The 20882-nt window shown below is 37.1% G+C and overlaps 2 protein-coding genes across 3 annotated transcripts; one reads left to right on the top strand and one right to left on the bottom strand.

Annotated features, from left to right (window-relative positions):
* The first annotated feature begins 1412 nt into the window (after nt 1-1412).
* Nucleotides 1413-12088, top strand: LOC131948231 (arrestin domain-containing protein 3-like). 2 transcript variants are annotated; one of them, XM_059309770.1, is made up of 8 exons: nt 1413-1470; nt 1603-1791; nt 2031-2173; nt 6602-6712; nt 9473-9720; nt 10059-10241; nt 11174-11359; nt 11673-12088. In XM_059309770.1, exons 3-8 carry the CDS (start codon nt 2062-2064, stop codon nt 11763-11765), a joined length of 933 nt encoding a protein of 310 aa, XP_059165753.1. In that variant the 5' UTR covers nt 1413-1470; nt 1603-1791; nt 2031-2061; the 3' UTR covers nt 11766-12088. The 2 variants fall into 2 exon arrangements, with proteins under 2 accessions (XP_059165753.1, XP_059165752.1); XM_059309769.1 differs by having other exon boundaries at nt 1976-2173.
* A 4013-nt stretch (nt 12089-16101) lies between these two features.
* Nucleotides 16102-20536, bottom strand: LOC131948234 (uncharacterized). The gene is made up of 4 exons (XM_059309773.1): nt 20114-20536; nt 19069-19326; nt 17439-17501; nt 16102-16524 (listed from the first exon to the last, which is right to left on the bottom strand). Exons 2-4 carry the CDS (start codon nt 19308-19310, stop codon nt 16425-16427), a joined length of 405 nt encoding a protein of 134 aa, XP_059165756.1. The 5' UTR covers nt 19311-19326; nt 20114-20536; the 3' UTR covers nt 16102-16424.
* Nucleotides 20537-20882: the final 346 nt, after the last annotated feature.

Here is a 20882-nt window from a genome sequence, read left to right as displayed (position 1 = left end):
ACCATGTTGCAAACAAATGAATTCTGGTGCGTGTTAAACGTAACTCTTCTGCTCTAGAAAACAAGGCGGATGGATAAATTGATCTACCTGACTGGGGTTTTACCTGAGGTTATAAATTGTAACACTCGGTTTCAAATATTTTAATGTTTAGATTAAGTCAAGTTCAGACATGGGGGGGGGGGAGATTTTTTAGTGCGTACCACAGTAGGTCTTACGTTGATAGGGTGGGGAAGTTTGGCCACCTCAGTAGGTCTCACGTTGATAGGGTGGGGAAGTTTGGCCACCTCTGTAGATCTCACGTTGATAGGGTGGGGAAGTTTGGCCACCACAGTAGGTCTCACGTTGTTAGCGTGGGGTAGTTTGGCCACCACAGTAGGTCTCACGTTGATCGAGTGGGGAAGTTTGGCCACCTCAGTAGGTCTCACGTTGATAGGGTGGGGAAGTTTGGCCACCACAGTAGGTCTCACGTTGATCGAGTGGGGAAGTTTGGCCACCTCAATAGGTCTCACGTTGATAGGGTGGGGAAGTTTGGCCACCTCTGTAGATCTCACGTTGATAGGGTGGGGAAGTTTGGCCACCACAGTAGGTCTCACGTTGATAGCGTGGAGTAATTTGGTCATCTCATTAGGTTTCTATTAATTAAATTTAACGCCTTTCATACATGAGCCTGGTGTCGTTACTTCAGGAATATTTATAACCATAATTCGGAATACACTTTGAAATCAAATACTCGTGATTCATTTCGCTGTATGTCAATGTAGTCATTAGTCAATGTATGATTATTTAGTTTTACTGAACTGGTTTTCAAAGGTCGTTATTTAGACCGTTGAATGTTTGGCAGTATAAAGTCATAATTTATTATTATTTGCTCTGTTTCAATTTTTTTTATATATATAATTTATTTTATCATAGTCGTAGCAAAGTCTATCATATTCAGTCAAAAGCAAAATATCTACGCAAATATCGACTCACTTTATTATTCTTAAATATGATAAAAGCATTAAATCAAATAACTGTATTCATATATTTTAAAAGCATGCTTCTATTCACACTAAAAATAGTGAAATAATTCTCAATTAACTTAAACTTAAAACTGTGCTGTATAATTTATAAAACTCAAAATTAATAGTAATGTTATTGTCTAAAACCATTTGATTGGCGTAAAATGTTGATGTACAAAACACTGTTAGGTCTGGCATCTAAACACTACCCTACAGGAAAAACAAACATTCAGGAACCAATGTTAAAAAGACATAATTTTTATATTCTAACGCACCCTGTATACAAACTAGGTAAGGAAAAACAAAGATAGTTGGTAGGATACCAGCTGGCGGGTACCTTTATGTCCTGGGGTCTCAGCTTATCTTGATCCGGTTCAAGCGCTTGTTCAATCTAAAAGTAAGAAGACACTTACTGACAACCGGGTTAAACCCAGGTACAATGTAACTGCTCTCTAGGGAGTGGGACAAGGTAGGATAGGCATGTTGTTACAACAGAATGTGACGGCGTCAAATGAAATGTATATATATATATATATATATATATATATATATATATATATATATATATATATATATATATATATATATATTGATTGTACAGAGTATGAACGAATCGATACATCAGTTTCGGAAAGTTTTAAAAATAGAAAATGATTCAAGGAACCTGTACATAGATATCCCGGATCGTAAACTAGCATAAAGGGTTGTCTCGTGCTGATCACAGCAGAGAAAGATCCATGCGCGGAATTCGTACGGTTTAGACAACTTGTATTCTCAGTTCAAATATTTTGTGAGTAGCATTAAAGTTATTTTCGTTAGTATTGATATTAATACTTGACTTTTTTATTGTATTTTATTGTAAAAAAAAATGCGGGATTTTTTTTAACAACAGAAGCCAACATTATTATAAATATAAATTAAAACTATCCATCGATTTGTCATGTTGTTTTTTTATCTAATCTATAACGTTCTAGTTGGAAGACGATCTTACCGCAAGCTTTATTGTGCAATTATCTGAATTGTGTTAAGAAAACGAGTGTGACAGAGACGGTGAAACCAAATGGCACCCCACAATGAAATTATCTTTGAGCCTGACCTAAGTGTGTACATCACTGGGAGCGTACTGAGGGGTCGAGTGTGTCTGCACACGGATGAGAAAATCAACACAAAAGGTAGCTTCGACTGGGCTTTTTACACCTCAATATTAGATACAAACACACGCACTAACATACATATATATATATATATATATATATATATATATATATATATATATATATATATATATATATATATATATATATATATATATATATATATATATATACGTGTGTGTTTGTTTGTGTGTGTGTGTTTATATATATATATATATATATATATATATATATATATATATATATATATATATATATATATATATATATATATATATAAATTGTGTTTGTATCTATATTGCAGTATATCGGCTTCAATTCTTGAATAAATTACATTTTTAAAACTTGTGTTCTGTATTTCTTTGAAAAGACCAAATACTGAAATCCAATATTTGCACATCTAAGATACAACGACTACCAACAAAAAATTTAATGCTTTAAACATGATACTATTTTTACTTTCTCTTATACGTCGCTTAAAGGAATATTGTAAGCGTGCAAAAGATCGAAATAGAGATTTCAAAAACCTCGACGTTTACATTTTACTGAGAGCAAAAAATTAATAGTGAAATTTATATCTGTATGTCTATCTGTGTTTGTGTGTACACACGATTATTCGAATACTGTTTCAGTTAGATTAAAGAAATTTCAAAAATGAATTTTACTATGTGTCTATTCGGGCATTGTAGCATTCGGGCAAGTGTCTATCAGGCAAGTGTCATTCGGGCAAGTGTCATTCGGTCAAGTGTCCATTCAGGCAAGTGTCCATTCAGGCAAGTGTCATTCGGTCAAGTGTCCATTCGGTCAAGTGTCCATTCGGGCAAGTGTCATTCGGTCAAGTGTCCATTTAGGCAAGTGTCATTCGGTCAAGTGTCCATTCGGGCAAGTGTCCATTCGGGCAAGTATCCGTTTAGGCAAGTGTCCATTCGGGCAAGTGTCCATTCAGGCAAGTGTCCATTCAGGCAAGTGTCCATTCAGGCAAGTGTCCATTCAGGCAAGTGTCCATTCAGGCAAGTGTCATTCGGTCAAGTGTCCATTCGGGCAAGTGTCCATTCGGGCAAGTGTCCATTCAGGCAAGTTTCCATTCAGGCAAGTGTCCATTCAGGCAAGTGTCATTCGGTCAAGTGTCCATTCGGGCAAGTGTCCATTCGGGCAAGTGTCCATTCAGGCAAGTGTCATTCGGTCAAGTGTCCATTCGGGCAAGTGTCCATTTAGGCAAGTGTCATTCGGTCAAGTGTCCATTCGGGCAAGTGTCCATTCGGGCAAGTATCCATTTAGGCAAGTGTCCATTCGGGCAAGTGTCCATTCGGGCAAGTATCCATTTAGGCAAGTGTCCATTCGGGCAAGTGTCATTCGGTCAAGTGTCCATTCAGGCAAGTGTCCATTCGGGCAAGTGTCCATTTAGGCAAGTGTCATTCGGTCAAGTGTCCATTCGGTCAAGTGTCCATTCGGGCAAGTGTCCATTCGGGCAAGTGTCCATTCAGGCAAGTGTCCATTTAGGCAAGTGTCCATTCAGGCAAGTGTCCATTCAGGCAAGTGTCATTCGGTCAAGTGTCCATTCAGGCAAGTTTCCATTCAGGCAAGTGTCCATTCAGGCAAGTGTCATTCGGTCAAGTGTCCATTCGGGCAAGTGTCCATTCGGGCAAGTGTCCATTCGGGCAAGTGTCCATTCAGGCAAGTGTCATTCGGGCAAGTGTCCATTTAGGCAAGTGTCATTCGGTCAAGTGTCCATTCGGGCAAGTGTCCATTCGTGCAAGTATCCATTTAGGCAAGTGTCCATTCGGGCAAGTGTCATTCGGTCAAGTGTCCATTCAGGCAAGTGTCCATTCGGGCAAGTGTCCATTTAGGCAAGTGTCATTCGGTCAAGTGTCCATTCGGTCAAGTGTCCATTCGGGCAAGTGTCATTCGGGCAAGTGTCCATTTAGGCAAGTGTCATTCGGTCAAGTGTCCATTCGGTCAAGTGTCCATTCGGGCAAGTGTCCATTTGGGCAAGTGTCCATTCAGGCAAGTGTCCATTCAGGCAAGTGTCCATTCAGGCAAGTGTCATTCGGTCAAGTGTCCATTCGGGCAAGTGTCCATTTAGGCAAGTGTCCATTTAGGCAAGTGTCCATTCGGGCAAGTGTCCATTCGGGCAAGTGTCCATTCGGGCAAGTGTCCATTCGGGCAAGTGTCCATTCGGGCAAGTGTCCATTCGGGCAAGTGTCCATTCGGGCAAGTGTCAATTCGGGCAAGTGTCCATTCGGGCAAGTGGCCATTCGGGCAAGTGTCCATTCAGGCAAGTGTCCATTCGGGCAAGTGTCCATTCGGGCAAGTGTCCGTTCGGGCAAGTGTCCATTCGGGCAAGTGTCCATTCGGGCAAGTGTCCATTCGGGCAAGTGTCCATTCGGGCAAGTGTCAATTCGGGCAAGTGTCCATTCGGGCAAGTCTCCATTCGGGCAAGTGTCCATTCGGGCAAGTATCCATTCGGGCAAGTGTCCATTCGGGCAAGTGTCCATTCGGGCAAGTGTCCATTCGGGCAAGTGTCAATTCGGGCAAGTGTCCATTCGGGCAAGTGTCCATTCGGTCAAGTGTCCATTCGGTCAAGTGTCCATTCGGGCAAGTGTCATTCGGGCAAGTGTCCATTTAGGCAAGTGTCATTCGGTCAAGTGTCCATTCGGTCAAGTGTCCATTCGGGCAAGTGTCCATTCAGGCAAGTGTCCATTTGGGCAAGTGTCCATTCAGGCAAGTGTCCATTCAGGCAAGTGTCATTCGGTCAAGTGTCCATTCGGGCAAGTGTCCATTTAGGCAAGTGTCCATTTAGGCAAGTGTCCATTCGGGCAAGTGTCCATTCGGGCAAGTGTCCATTCGGGCAAGTGTCCATTCGGGCAAGTGTCCATTCGGGCAAGTGTCCATTCGGGCAAGTGTCCATTCGGGCAAGTGTCAATTCGGGCAAGTGTCCATTCGGGCAAGTGTCCATTCGGGCAAGTGGCTATTCGGGCAAGTGTCCATTCAGGCAAGTGTCCATTCGGGCAAGTGTCCATTCGGGCAAGTGTCCATTCGGGCAAGTGTCCATTCGGGCAAGTGTCCATTCGGGCAAGTGTCAATTCGGGCAAGTGTCAATTCGGGCAAGTCTCCATTCGGGCAAGTGTCCATTCGGGCAAGTATCCATTCGGGCAAGTGTCCATTCGGGCAAGTGTCCATTCGGGCAAGTGTCCATTCGGGCAAGTGTCAATTCGGGCAAGTGTCCATTCGGGCAAGTGTCCATTCGGGCAAGTCTCCATTCGGGCAAGTGTCCATTCGGGCAAGTATCCATTCGGGCAAGTGTCCATTCGGGCAAGTGTCCATTCGGGCAAGTGTCCATTCGGGCAAGTGTCAATTCGGGCAAGTGTCCATTCGGGCAAGTATCCATTCGGGCAAGTGACCATTCGGGCAAGTGTCCATTCGGGCAAGTGTCCATTCGGGCAAGTGTCAATTCGGGCAAGTGTCCATTCGGGCAAGTGTCCATTCGGTCAAGTGTCCATTCGGTCAAGTGTCCATTCGGGCAAGTGTCATTCGGGCAAGTGTCCATTTAGGCAAGTGTCATTCGGTCAAGTGTCCATTCGGTCAAGTGTCCATTCGGGCAAGTGTCCATTCAGGCAAGTGTCCATTTGGGCAAGTGTCCATTCAGGCAAGTGTCCATTCAGGCAAGTGTCATTCGGTCAAGTGTCCATTCGGGCAAGTGTCCATTTAGGCAAGTGTCCATTTAGGCAAGTGTCCATTCGGGCAAGTGTCCATTCGGGCAAGTGTCCATTCGGGCAAGTGTCCATTCGGGCAAGTGTCCATTCGGGCAAGTGTCCATTCGGGCAAGTGTCCATTCGGGCAAGTGTCAATTCGGGCAAGTGTCCATTCGGGCAAGTGGCTATTCGGGCAAGTGTCCATTCAGGCAAGTGTCCATTCGGGCAAGTGTTTATTCGGGCAAGTGTCCATTCGGGCAAGTGTCCATTCGGGCAAGTGTCCATTCGGGCAAGTGTCCATTCGGGCAAGTGTCCATTCGGGCAAGTGTCAATTCGGGCAAGTGTCCATTCGGGCAAGTCTCCATTCGGGCAAGTGTCCATTCGGGCAAGTATCCATTCGGGTAAGTGTCCATTCGGGCAAGTGTCCATTCGGGCAAGTGTCCATTCGGGCAAGTGTCCATTCGGGCAAATGTCCATTCGGGCAAGTGTCAATTCGGGCAAGTGTCAATTCGGGCAAGTGTCCATTCAGGCAAGTGTCCATTCGGACAAGTGTCTTTCGGGAAAACGTCCGGCTCCCGTTTCAAATAAAATCACAGAATAAACAACTGATTCAACCGTTGTGAATTATAGACAAGCTTCAGCTTTCCGCGATCGCCCATGCCCCTTATAATATTTGTTGTTCAAAAGCTTACTTTAATTACTGACACATCAATGAAACAACCCAGTGCACTGAAGATGTAATGATGTGTTACAGGTATTCAGATAAACTTCAGAGGTGAATGTATAGCTAGGTGGGCAGAGGGCAATATTGTCTACAGATCTGAACAAATTTACCTTGATCGGACCATCGTGCTTCTAGACACAGGTAATGCTCCAGGAGAATAAGGCTAGTTCTTTATATATAGGCCTTTGTATTTAAATATGATACGTCATATATATATATATATATATATATATATATATATATATATATATATATATATATATATACTAGCGTACCCGACCCCCGCGCGTTGCCGCGGGGATAGAAGAAAGTTTGACGAAATATATTAAGATTTTATCAACGCGTTATCAATTATAATTATATGTTCTTAGACGCGTGACCTTCTTTTCTAAAAATGAGTTGTTTAAATGTAAACAATGCCTGTTCTTGGATCATAAATATCAGGACACGGGTTTACCTACACTACCGCATGAAAACCTTGAGTGTACATTAATCCTGTTAATAATTATGCAGATTTCGTCATTCGCTAAAGTGACACAAATAAAGAGGATTTTTTTCTTTAACACGTAAAAAAATTATTTGACGTGTTTTAAATATCAGTGTGACTGATGCAATATCCTAGCGTTACTAATGGTCTATTATTAGATGCTCGATCTCAATTTCTGACTGGATTGTCTAATAATAGATGCTTATTGCATCATTCGCAAAGTGACGAAACTCTACAGTAGGCTACTCATATTCAAAAAATTATTTTTTCATCTTTCGCAAGGTGACGAAACTGTGCAGAAGGATTTCCTCGAGTTACAAAGTTATTTTTAGAAGCATGTTGTAGTTTTACTGCTGAATATAGTAGTACCCCTTACTCGCTATGCAGGATACTCGATTAACGGATGCCAAGTGCCAACTTAGTCGCTCTAAACTCTGGGCGCCAAACCGTGTATTGACGAAAGTTGTACCCTATATGGCGCCGCCCGTAAGAAACTTTAGTTTTCTTTTTCGCAGAAATATTCTCGGGAGTATTCTCATCTATTCCCTAAAGTTTCATGAACCGCATCCGAGTTTTATTTTTTATATACCGTGTATAGAGAAAAAAAATCGCTCCCCCCAGGGGGCGCCGCCCTTGCAATATTAAACAATATTTTTTGCAGAACCATACCATTGAGTGATCTAATCATCTCCCCGAAGTTTCATGGTACACGGATGAACGGCGTGAAACCGAAATTTTATAAACCGTATATAGAGAAAAACCGCAACCGCCCGTGGCGCCGCCCTTGCGAAATTAAAAAAGGATTTTTTTTACAGAAACTTTCCCTGAATTTTTCTAATTAACTCCCCCAAAGTCTCATGGCTATCGGATAACGGTGTCACACCAAAATCGACTTATTTTTATAAACCGTATATAGAGAAAAATCGCACCCTCCCGTGGCGCCGCCCTAGCGAAATTAAAAATGATTTTTTACAGAACCCTTCCCTAGAGTTTTATAGAGTTTTATAATGAACTCCACAAAGTTTCATGCCTATCGGATAAACGGTGTCACTTTTATTATTTTTATATACCGTAAATAGAGAACAATTGGACCCTCCCGTGGCGCCGCCCTTGCGAAATTAAAAATTATTTTTTTACAGAACCCTTCCCTAGAGTGGTATATTGAACTCCCCAAAGTCTCATGGCTATCGGATGAGCGATGCCAAACCAAAATCGACTTTTATTTTTATATACCGTATATAGAAAAAACAAATCACGCCGTGTCGGGGCGCCACCCCTGCGAATTTGAAATATTATTTTTTTCGCAGAAACCTCCCCAGGAATATTCTCAACAACTACCTAAAGTTTCCTCGTGTGAACGGTGTCACGGCAATTCACTTTTATTAATTTTATATACCGTATATAGAGAAAAATCGCACCCTCCCGTGGCGCCGCCCTTGCGGAATTAAAAATGATTTTTGTACAGAACCCTTCCCTAGAGTGTTCTAATCAACTCCCCAAAGTTTCATGCCTATCGGATGAACGGTGTCACTGCAATTCACTGTTATTATTTTTATATACCGTATATAGAGAAAAATCGGACCCTCCCGTGGCGCCGCCCTTGCGAAATTAAAAATTATTTTTTCACAGAACCCTTCCCTAGAGTGGTATAATGAACTCCCCAAAGTCTCATGGCTATTGGATGAACGATGCCAAACCAAAATCGACTTTTAGTTTTATATACCGTAAATAGAAAAAAACAAATCGCGCCCTATCGGGGCGCCACCCCTGCGAATTTAATTTTTTTTTCTCAGAAACCTCCCCAGGAATATTCTCAACAACTTCCTAAAGTTTCATGGCGATCGTGTGAACAGTGTCACTGCAATTCACTTTTATTATTTTTATATACGGTATATAGAGAAAAACAAATCGCGCCCTACCGGGGCGCCACCCCTGCGAATTTGAATTTTTTTTTTCGCAGAAACCTCCCCAGGAATATTCTCAACTTCCCAAAGTTTCACGGCGATGTGATGAGAGGTGTAGTAATGCATAAAGGACACACACACACAGACACATACATTGCTTTATATATATATATATATATATATATATATATATATATATATATATATATATATATATATATATATATATATATATATATATATATATGAGTGTGTGTGTGTCAATATATTATATATAAGGTTATAAGTGTGTATAATAAAGTTTTAATTATATTTATTTATATGATGTGTGTGTCTGTGTGTATCCGATTATGTATATCTGTCAGTGTGTCTGTTTATTTTTTATTTAAAATTTCTAAACCACTTTTCACTATTAAATATCTTGTCATAGTTTCTGTGTAGTTCAAAAAGAAATGCTGTGACTGTAATATGTTGTTTCTATTTTCCCCACCGTTGTGTCTGCTGGTTTAGAAAACGACGTGAAGGAGCTATCCATTGGCAAGCACGAGTTCCCATTTCAGGTGGAACTAGAGGATGACCTCCCCTCCACCTTCAGCATCCCATCCTTCTCCCTCCTGTCTGCCCACGCCAACAAAGATGGCCGTGTTTTCTACTCCGCCACGTGCACGGTCGTCAGGTCATGGTCGTCAAATATCGTGTTTAAACGAGAGTTTCGCGTGTTTCGGCATTTAGACCTCAACAAGTTGACTGGAGGCAGGGTGAGGGGTGGTTACTTCTATTTTAATAACTACCTTCAAAATATTCGTTTTAATTCTAAACAGGTTAAACATATACAAACAATTTCCCCAAATTATTTTTACACGATAAAGATTATATTCTTTGCGCAAAGTTGTAATTCAGCAACATTTTCCCTGCAATAATTTTCAAAGAACTAAAGAACTACGAATTTCATAGTCTGAAAGATTTTTAATAATGGTAAAATAACCATGTCATTATTTACCAAGGAGGACCAACAAAAAATAAATAAATAAAATTATGTCATTATTTAGCGAGGATGTCCAACGAATAATTTTTAAAAATCAATTCATTATTTTAGCAACCTGTCCAAGTGTCGCATGAAAAAAACGTCTGCTGCCTGTGTTGTATGTCCGGCCCCATCCATGTTGACTTTACAGTGGACAAACAGCTGTACGTGCCAGGTGAGGACATCCGCTTGTCTGCTGAGGTGGTCAATGGCTCCAACAGGAAAATCAAAAAATGTTCCTTTAACCTGATAAAAGTAGGTGCAGCAGAGTTTATCTAAGTTTTAATAATGTGGTACATGAAAGATAGTAAAGACTTATTATGTTTAGTAGCTAATGTTAGTTTAAATTTAATTGTGTCTACTAACTAACTTTCCTAAATATTTTTTTAACGAACCACCATTGTTCGAAAAATAAATGTATATCTGCTTTTTTTTCCTGCTTTGTCTTCTCATAACTAAAATTTAGTTTTTCTTTTTGATTTTCAATTATAACAAAGCATCTCAAACAGTCCATTTTTGTTTTGCTAAAAGGTGGCGGCAAATATGTAAAATATAAGTGGTTAATAATTCGTGATAACATTTACAAAGTACTTTACCAACAATTAAAAAAACCAGTAACGATTCTTTTTTAGACTTAGCAATCCCATGGCAAGAAGAAATTGATTTCTTGTTCTCGGCATATAAAGGGATGGTGTGGCTAGAACTATGCCAAGCAACCTTTTATTTCCCTAACCTGAGCTAGGTATTCATCAGAGCTGAGTGGACGCAGGGACATTCTAGTGACTTCAACCAGGAATCGAACTCGAGACTTTCGAGTTAGCAAAGATAATATTGATTAAAAGCAACCTGGGACGGAGTGGCACAGCGGTAGAGAGCTGGACTGCTAACCCATAAGTCTCGAGTTCGAATCCGGGTTCATGTCAGTAGACCGTCCCTGAATTCACCCAGCAAGTAGAGTCTGCTGGGCATAGTGCTGACCATACTATACCTTAAAATGCCGAGGTCACAGAAACAAGTGAACTCTACTTCACTTGCCCCGTAGACCGTAAAGTTTGAAAGGGGAATTTAACTTTTTACAACTTACAACAAAGTGCGTTTATTTGGGCATATATATGAATGTTTGTATGCGTGTTGATTTTTTTATGTAATTTGTTAATTTATCTATACATAATATAAAAAATGTTCAGATAACAACCTTCCACGGCAAGCACAATGCCACCGCGACTATCGTGGAAATCGTGGCGTCCATAGAGAAACCTGGCATCATGGCTCGCAAGAGAGACAGCTGGTCTAATGTACTGATCAAAGTTCCGCAACTCTTTCCATCGTACCTTCAAGGGTGCTCTGTCATTGATCTGAATTACATAGTAGAGGTACTTGTCGCAAACATAAACACACACACACACACACACACACACACATATATATATATATATATATATATATATATATATCGGAGTGTATGTTGTGTGTATGTGTTTTATAAAAGTAAACATATATTTACACATAAATGGGCCTATGACAGGTGCATGAAAGAAACGTATATCCATATTTATATATAAGAAGATTTAGGCAAGAATTTATTCAAACAATACAAAAACGAATTTGTTTTTTTTTAGCATTACTATTGCATTTACTGAAAGCTTACTGGCACTAAACTAATTAAAACCCTGTTTTAACCCCTAGCTGCACGTGAAGATCGCAGGACCGACCACGATGTTGAAGCCGGCAGTTGGAGTTGTGATCGGGTCAATACCCTTGGCTGGCACTGTACAGTAAGACGCCAGACAGTACAGATGAATGGATCTCTTCCAGAACCTCAGCCATTGCACATAGTTCAATGCAGTAATTCGTTGTTTGGAGAACAGATCAACTGAGGTTTTTTTTACACACACATCAGGGATAATCACTCCTATATCCAACTAGTTTTTTCCCTTGTGTGTTCTCCAGCAACCGCTTCATGGCTTGTTCATGCTTGTTTGTGTCGCATGATTTATATCTTTAGGTAGTGGTCAACATGGGCATACCATTGTGTTAGTGTGAATATAAAATGTGTGAATATTTTATGTTGTTTATGTCTTAATCATAAATATTTACTCTTTTCGTACATAATAAAAGAACATTTTACATAATTTGTCTTTCACTTTACATCTCAAACTGCATCATACTTTGTGTATAGGTCCCAGTATCGATAAAATGGTGTGCTGAGGGGGATGGGCATCAAATTATCTATCAAAAGCAAGATATAAAGCTTAAACACTATTACTCTCATCATCACCCCCTCTCCCGACCCCGGGATTAGAGTGTAGTGTCGAAACAAGAGTGCAGAGATTTAAAAACAACATGTATTGGTGAGATTCGTTACAGACGTGTTTGATTTTTTTTCTACATTGAATTAAAGAAACAATGAAAAGGGATTTTTAATTTTCTATATCGATTACATCAGGTGACAAATAAACTATTGTGTCAAAATGTATACAATTCGCTATAAACTCAATTTCTGATTTATTTATTTTTTAAATCAGGTATTAAAAGTTTACGGAAGATATGCTACATAGTATAAACAATTATAGAACTACTTTAAGTATCAACAACTTAACATCTAAAATTTGAAAATACAGAAATGGCAACGTGACCCTCAATTTTTATCATACTTTCAAAGATGTCGTTGTGGATTAGTGAAAAACAACTCATTACGTTGGAACACAAGAGAACATGTTGGATCAAGGGAAAAAAGCACTCAACATTTGTGTATATCGATAAAAAACAGCCCAGCAGCAAGATTGTTACACTTGGAATGCTCTAAACTGTTTTTGTCTATGATTATCATTACAAGTAGAATATACAGAGTAATATAGTCTATAAGTAACTAAACCAATAGTCTACTCAAGCACTGATAAAAGGGGAAGGTATTGTCATAAATGTGCTATTAAATACCCTTTCTAAAACTTTTATGAGAGACCCAAGATATTATTTATAGCTATTTTAAAAGTTTTGCATTTTTAAGTTTAAGATAACAATAAGTAAAGGTACTATGTTCCATTTTTCAACATGACCGTTCATGGGGCAAATGAAGTAGAGTTCACCTGTTTCTGTAACCTCGGCATATGAAGGAATTGTGTGGTCAGCACTATGCCCAGCCGCCTTTACTTTCTCTAACGTGAGTGGACTTAGGGACCTTCTACTGGCTTGAACCCGGATTCCAACTCGAGACTTCCGGGTTAGCAGTAATTTAAATGGTTGACTTGAACGAACTAGAATTTATATAGAAAATATTTATATTATCCAGTCCCCCTCCCCTGGGAAAATTTAGTCCGCCGCCTTGAAAATGTATCTACTAATGAAAAATGCCAGTGGTAAGACACATACCATGATTTGTACCTTTTTCTGGATTAATCTGAGATGGTATTAGGTGAATAATTTTCTCAATAGACATTAGTAAATTTTATTTTATTGGACCATTAAATTGAAGTTGGAGAGACAGTTTGTCAGTCAATAGATGAAAATGGGTGTAGTGTAGAAGTTCTAAAGACTGTGATATAATAGAAGACCAATGCTAGACTAGACACACCACAACTTAAACAACTTAAAAGCTCTAAACTAGACTATGTTGATGTGTGTATGTGTGTGGATAACTGAGTGTATGCAACTACAAGGTTAGTGATTGCATATAGTTGCTAGTTTTAACTAGTTAGATGTACTTTGTGAGAATGTTGGTTAGTTTGAATTTTGCAAGGTGGGCGCACAGACAGGGTACAGTTTGGCTCCCCCCGTGAGCGAGGTGGAGTCTATGTTTGTTTTAAACAGTGCAATAGACAGGATGAGATGGGGTATTATTTTGAGCACTATGATGCTTAAATTTGTTTAAAAGTTTGTTTGTTTTAAAGAGCACCATAAAATATTGTCATGGTGACACACAGCATTTGATGATTAAACTAAGCTAGCGGCCGGACACTGGGCGGTCGCTGAAGTGTTTTCTACCTCACCATTAAGGAGAGTGATTAAAACACATGCAAGGCATACAGCATGCCCTGATGCATGCTGGGCGGTAGAGTAGGCAAACCCATACCTCAACGAATATGGTCCAAGAAATATAGTGCAGGCATTGTTTAGATAACTCTGTTGTACAAAACAAGGTCACGCGTCTAAGAATATAGGGTGGTACCACTTTGATGAAACCCTTTTAAAATATTACATCAGGCTTTCTTCTGAAACCATATGGGATGAGCACACTAATGTAATATATATATATATTTACTAGCCGTCCCGGCCAGGCCCTGCTCTGGCTTCTGTGAAAAACCTTTCTGTTAAAGACCATTACCTGTGTGTTTAGTAATCATCATAAACCCGGCATTGCCCACCCAAACCACAACCAACCAAAACCAAAACAACAAAACGCAAACATAACGCTAACACAATTACAAATACAAACGAAAACAAAAACTTAACAACAAACACAACCACACCCACAAACACCAATACAAACACAAAGAAAAAACAAACAAAAAAGCAAACGAAAACAAAAACCTAACAACAAACCCAACCACAACCACCAATACAAACACAAAGAAAAAACAAACAAAAAAGCAAACGAAAACAACAAACCCAACCACAAACACCAATACCAACACACAAAAAAACAACGAAAAAGCAAACGAAAACAAACCAAATCCAAACGCAAAACCAACCAAAAACACAAATACAAACCCAAAAAAAAAACACAAACAAAAACGAAAAAAGAAAGAACAAAAACGAACCAAATCAAAACGCAACCACTAACGCAAACCCACCTAAACACAAAGAAAACACTAACGCGAACATAAACGCCCGGGGCGGAATCACCTGTTTTAGCTTAATGAACGACTATAGTACCCCAACTTATTCACAGTCTTTTGCACTCACTTAAACGAACGCGCCTGTTTCAATTTAATAAACAATTTTAATACTCCAAGCTTATCCGTAAAATACCTACAACATTTGCACTTGATCAATCCCCGCTAATTATGTAATTATTTTTTTTCCCAACACCAAAACAAAGTAATTAAAAAGTAAATTATTTTCACGGAATGCAATGGTTTTATAAAGGGAAGTAATTGTGTTTTTCCTAATTTATCAAAGGGAAGTAAGTGCTATAGGACTAAATAAAGACATAATTAGAATTTTTGTAAAAGATGATATTTTTTTTAAAACTTGTGTTGAATGAACATGCCGACAATTATTACTATAATTTGAAAAATGAAAATTATTTCCCAACACTTTCAATGGTAATTTTTTAGCTCATAAATTTAGACAAATGCGCACGATAATTTTCTAACACTTAAATTCGTACAATTCCAACGACATACAAATGCATTACATACAGAACTGAGCTTTATATATTATATATATATATATATATATATTTATATATATATATATATATATATATATATATATATATATATATATAGTATATAGTATATACATACATATATAGGCTGTTAAATGCTCAACTGTATGTCAAATCCTATACTTGGTTTTCAGCAAATATTTCTAAATCTAGCTTATGCACTGGTCTTTGAATAAGTCCACCACAGAGCATATGATAGATATCTAATGAGGGATTGAGGTTTAGAAAGTGTACCATCACTTTAGCATATTAAAATGTAATTTTTTAAAGTCAGTTTTACATTACTCATATTTATCATGCAGTTATAATATCCTCAACAAATAAAAAAAAAGGTCTAATATTAAAAATGTTACATTTGAGTAATGCATGCAGTAGGCTATTGTGTATTTTTAAAAAGAAAACTAATTAATATAGGCCTATAATTAAAGTATGCACTAAATATTTACTTTACTAAATGTATATGTTATTTTATCCCTTCCAGGAGGTATCAAGCATTTTTAATTAAGTTTATTTATAATTCTAAGCTTGTTTGACATGCTCATAAGATGTTAAGTAAGCTAAATCTAAAAACTGCTGAGCTATTGTTTTGTATAGTAAAATATATAATTGGTTCTGCAGCAACACCCAAATATAAGATTACAGTAATATTTAAACTGATTTTTTTTTTCAAATATAAAATTTCTAAAATAAGGATCATAAATAAAAAAAGAAACAAGACAAAACTGCCAAACATGAAGATAAATTTATTGGTAAAAAAAATAGTCTGTTAAAAATTTAATAAGCAATTTTTTTAAATTTCAATAATGCTGGGGCAGAATTTCATTTCTATTAAATATTATAAAAATAAATCTATAAATACTTAACAGCAATAATAAAAATTATATTTTTTTTATAATTGATGTTTTCCAAATGTATTATTGACTGTTTAATTAAAAGATGATTTATACACATTTTGTAAAAAATACTGATTTTGTAATAAGTTACTATAAAATATCCAGGAGTGAGTAAAAATAATTAAGATGAAAGACATATTCAAGTAAAAAAAAGGTTTAGATTAAAAAATGAATAGTGATGAGTATTGAAAGTCCAAGGCATATGAATGGTCCATTTTGTACTGCACTAGAATGACTAGATGTGTCATCAGGTGATCTGAAATAAGAAAATGTCACAAATATACTAAATGCTACTTACAATCAATCATAATTTGTAGTGTTTTAAATTAAGACAAAACTAAGCCAAATATATAATTTTAAATGTTTTGACATAATCAATTTAGAGGAAACAAACTAAATATAAAAACCTTTATAATAGCAAGCTTTTAAATAAAATAACTAAAAATAAGGAAATGAAATTGGTTTAGTATTATGGTAACCTTCACTGTAAGGTATGCCAAATATGTAATTTATAGACAAAAATTTAGCATTTTTATACAAATATACATTTTTAAAGATAAAAATTTAAATTTAAAATAAATATAAAAATGTAAGAGTAAGAGTAAAAAAAGCGATTAAATTGCTAAATTACAGAATGTATCAGTAAATGAATAAATCAAATAATTTATCAATATGTTATGATTCAATTCTCTAACAGTAAGTTAACTTACTTATTAAAATTGGTGTTTAGTTATTGAATGTATATTTTAGTTTACTTTTTAATTGTAATGTTTTGACACAATCAATTTAGAGGAAGCAAACCAAATATGAAAACCTCTATAATAGCAAGCTTTTTAAAAAAATAACTAAAAAGAAGTTAATGTATATCTATATATCAATATACTACTAAAAGTAAAAAGTTTGTATTTTTTTGTTTGTTTGTCTGTTCTGTTAGATGAGAACTTCTACACTATGTCCAGACCTGTAAAATACTTATTTATGTAGAGAATTGTTCTTTTTTCCCCAAATGTTATACACACATTTATTTCAAGACAATAATTAATTTATTGATATATTCATTGGTAGAAACACCCCCTTATTATAAAAGTTCAGAAAACCAAAACCACAGTTATTTAAGAATAACAGTTAGTCTAGTTATTACTAAAGTTACCCCTTAAAGTATGTACTTACATAGGCTTACATTCTTTTCTTAGGTGACTTTGTTCTAGATTTTGGAAAACTTCATGGCAAGGCCTGAAAAAAATGTATACATGTATGCTTGTTTTTCTGTGTAAAAATAGTCATTTGTATTGATTGTGCTTTTAAGGGAATAGGACTTTACTCCTCTGCAAAATCCAACCCCCACTTCCCGTACATATGGATAATTTCACCCTTTTCAGAATGCCCAGAAATATTTTTTACATAATAGAATACAAAGGAACATTTCACATTGTAAAATAATGATTTTAATAAATTATAGGCAAAGTGCATGTTATATAACTGTGTAGAATACATTTCTGCATGAAGTGTATACCACAGGATGTACCAGGATAGTGTTGTTGTCCAGTTTTTGACAAGAAATTAAAGAAGTACCAGGGTGAGAGAGGATGGTCAGAGTGTAATTAACAGGGTGTCACTTTTTGGATGGGAGCAGGACATTACCCCCCCCCCTCCATCAATTATACCCCTGCCAATTACCCACAGCCAAGTAAAACATTACCCCCTTGGTCATTTAGAGATAGCTGTGATACAGAAAGCTTAAGGATAAGTTAGGGTTAGGTTACTGTTAGGCTTTTGCTTAAGGTTAGGATTAGGTATAGGGTTAGGGTTAGATATAGGCTTAAAGTTAGGATTGGGGTTGTGGTTAGTGTCAGGATTTTTTACTGGGAGGGGGGGCGGGATGACAGGAGAGTAATGACTCTTGGGGGTAATGTTGGTGAGGGATGTCCTAGATCCTAGCACATGTCAACTACTGTAGATGAAACAGTAAAATTACAACAGAACTAATATTATTTCAACAATTATTATGAATATGTTGAATGAACACCAAAGGAGACATTTGTCCATTTAATAAACTTTGAAAAAGTTATCAAAAAGATCAGCATGGACTAAAGCCAGACAAAAATCCATCTTGTTTAAATGTTACTACTGTAATGGGATAGGCCCTATTCGGCAAAAAATGAGAGACAAGCATTATATAAACAAATAAAAAGATACTAAAGTGTTATTGAGAGCATATTTTTGTATATGTAAAAGGTTCAGTAGCGTAGCGAGGGGGGGGGGGCGGGGGGGAGACATATGTCCCTGGGCGCCGAGCTTAGGGGGCGCCAAAATGGGTTGGAAAAATAAATTGAAAGTTTGAGGGGGGGGTGCAAATAGAAAGTTTGAGGGGGGTGCAAATCGAAAAGTTTGTCCCCGGGCGTCGGGAAGGGTCGCTACCCCTCTGAAAAGGTTATAATAAATACTAAACAAAACAAAGACTGCTTCAATTTTTATTAATTTGTTTTACTGTTGTATTACTTTAACTAACGATTTACATTTAATACTAACGTACTGTTTTGACTAGACAGTCTGTACGATAGATGAAATTAGTGATCATATGTTTCTGCTGTCAGTATTTACTCTCCCTAAAATGAGTCAGGTACCCATCAGATTGAAATAAACTGGGACTACATTATAAAGTATCCAATTTTATTTATAATGCCAGCCTTTTGGATTTAGGCCTTTTGATTGTTTAACTTTTGTCCACATCTCCAAAGTAAAGACAAATAAATAATTTGGTTTAAATTTGGTGTTTTTTCTTCTGATTAAATCTACTTACAAGCAAAAGGCAGATCTATCTTGTATCTTGAAATATCCAGTAAAATAAGTGTGGTCACTGCACATTAGGAACGCCAGCCATGTTTCATTGACTTTACATCTTACTGTCTCACCATTGTTAGCCTTTCTCATACAATTTTTTTCATCAAGCATTTCTATAAATTCTGAATCTGCATTAGTAGTGTTTACTAGAATTTTAATGAAAACAGTAATAACACCCAACACAATGACAACTTTGTACATTGGTCAATTTGTATCTCTGAAATGTGTAAAAAAAAATATTATTGTTTTATTTTTTTGTGTAGGCTTATGTTGTGTAATTGTATTTTTAAAAATTTCCACAATATTTTAGACAATGCTTTTGTAAACAAAACTTTCTTTTAAAATTTGGTCTCTTATATTGTGTAAAGTTTCAGAAAAGATGTTACTAGTTATCTGGCCATAATTAAATTAGTTTTGATTTAGGGTACATTCACATCTGAAGAATGTAACAAATTAACAACACATTATTACATTATGGACCTACTCCTTAAGCAGTGTTTCTTCCAGACTTTTTTCTCCGGGGGAGGGGGGGGCACTTGAAATTTTCGGGGGGGGGCGGTAGACTTTCTTGGGGGGAGGGGGGGCGGACACTGTTAAAAGGTATATATTTTCTACATAAATTATATAAATTTCATTTCGTTGAGGGGGGGGGGCGGTAAAAATTTTTCGGGGGGGGGGGGGGGTTAGCCCACCCGAAGAGATGCCTGGAAGAAACTTTGTCCTTAAGTAATGGTTAAAGCTCAACCAGTTTTTAATAACCTTTCCATTGATCTATACCTCCATGCATATATCTTTTATTTCACTATCTTATACGTGGTCGCTACAGATAAGGAGAGGCACTGTGTCAATCCTTCTAGAACTATATTTACTTTAACCCTTTTGTTAAGTTTTCAAGTTCTTTAAAACACAATACAACAATCTTAAAACTCAGTAGATTCTGAATTTCAATCCAAAATTATTTTAAGATAGATCTAGATTTGGCACAGATTTATCATAAAAATTACCTTCAACTCAAATCCAATAAATTAGAAACTTGCATTCAGTAAAGGGTGGGGCTAGAAGTCACAATTTTGTCTTTTCGCAGATTATTAGATTAAGATTATACTCGTTGTAGGCATAGATTATTATAGAATATAATTATGTATCACGGTCTAACAGTTTATGATGTAGGACTGTGTAGTATGTTTTTGTACAGAACTTGAATCCTGTAGCCTGTAGCAATTCACACACGAGCATACTATTAAAATATAGACACGATGTAGATCTAGGCCTACACACCACTACACAGTATTTTACAGTTTTTATTTAACCACACAGTTTGAAGTTTCGAATTTACTGTTGAAATATTAGCTTAATGTTGATATTTAGTTAAGAAATAGCACAAAAATATCAAGCCTGTGTTATCTGAGCAGAGCACACACCCAGTATGTTCCAAAATAACAATATCAATAGGGCCTAGGCCTATATATATATATATTTTTTTCCAACTCGTCAAACCGGTTTGGTAGATATGGATTGTAATTATATGACACTACAGCGTAGACTACCAAGGAGTAGTCCATACATGACGTCACGTTTTTTTTTTGCCATTTTAACCCCCTCCCCCAAGGTAACACATCGTCACGACCCCCTCCTCCCCCCTAAAATGACGTCACACTCCCTCACCCTCGGATTTACAACTTATCCTATGTTTTAAATTTCGCTTTAAAATTGCCGCTCGTAGACACAGAGTTACTAATAATGAGCGCGCATATCTGAATTGAAAGGTTAAAT

The sequence above is a fragment of the Physella acuta genome, unplaced genomic scaffold (assembly GCF_028476545.2).
Source record: "Physella acuta isolate Inbredline_101_S28 unplaced genomic scaffold, ASM2847654v3 ptg000630l, whole genome shotgun sequence".
Lineage (NCBI taxonomy): Eukaryota > Metazoa > Mollusca > Gastropoda > Physidae > Physella > Physella acuta.
Note: the sequence above shows the minus strand (reverse complement) of the source record. Positions and strands in the feature narration are given on the sequence as shown.

Coding starts and splice junctions, on each gene's coding strand:
- LOC131948234 (XM_059309773.1), bottom strand. CDS start 19,310: ATGTACAAAGTTGTCATTGTGTTGGGTGTTATTACTGTTTTCATTAAA. Junction 17,502..19,068: donor GATAGATCTGCCTTTTGCTT/GTAAGTAGATTT, acceptor CATTTTTTTCAG/GCCTTGCCATGAAGTTTTCC. Junction 16,525..17,438: donor AGAAAAGAATGTAAGCCTAT/GTAAGTACATAC, acceptor TTCTTATTTCAG/ATCACCTGATGACACATCTA.
- LOC131948231 (XM_059309770.1), top strand. CDS start 2,062: ATGGCACCCCACAATGAAATTATCTTTGAGCCTGACCTAAGTGTGTAC. Junction 2,174..6,601: donor TGAGAAAATCAACACAAAAG/GTAGCTTCGACT, acceptor GATGTGTTACAG/GTATTCAGATAAACTTCAGA. Junction 6,713..9,472: donor CATCGTGCTTCTAGACACAG/GTAATGCTCCAG, acceptor CTGCTGGTTTAG/AAAACGACGTGAAGGAGCTA.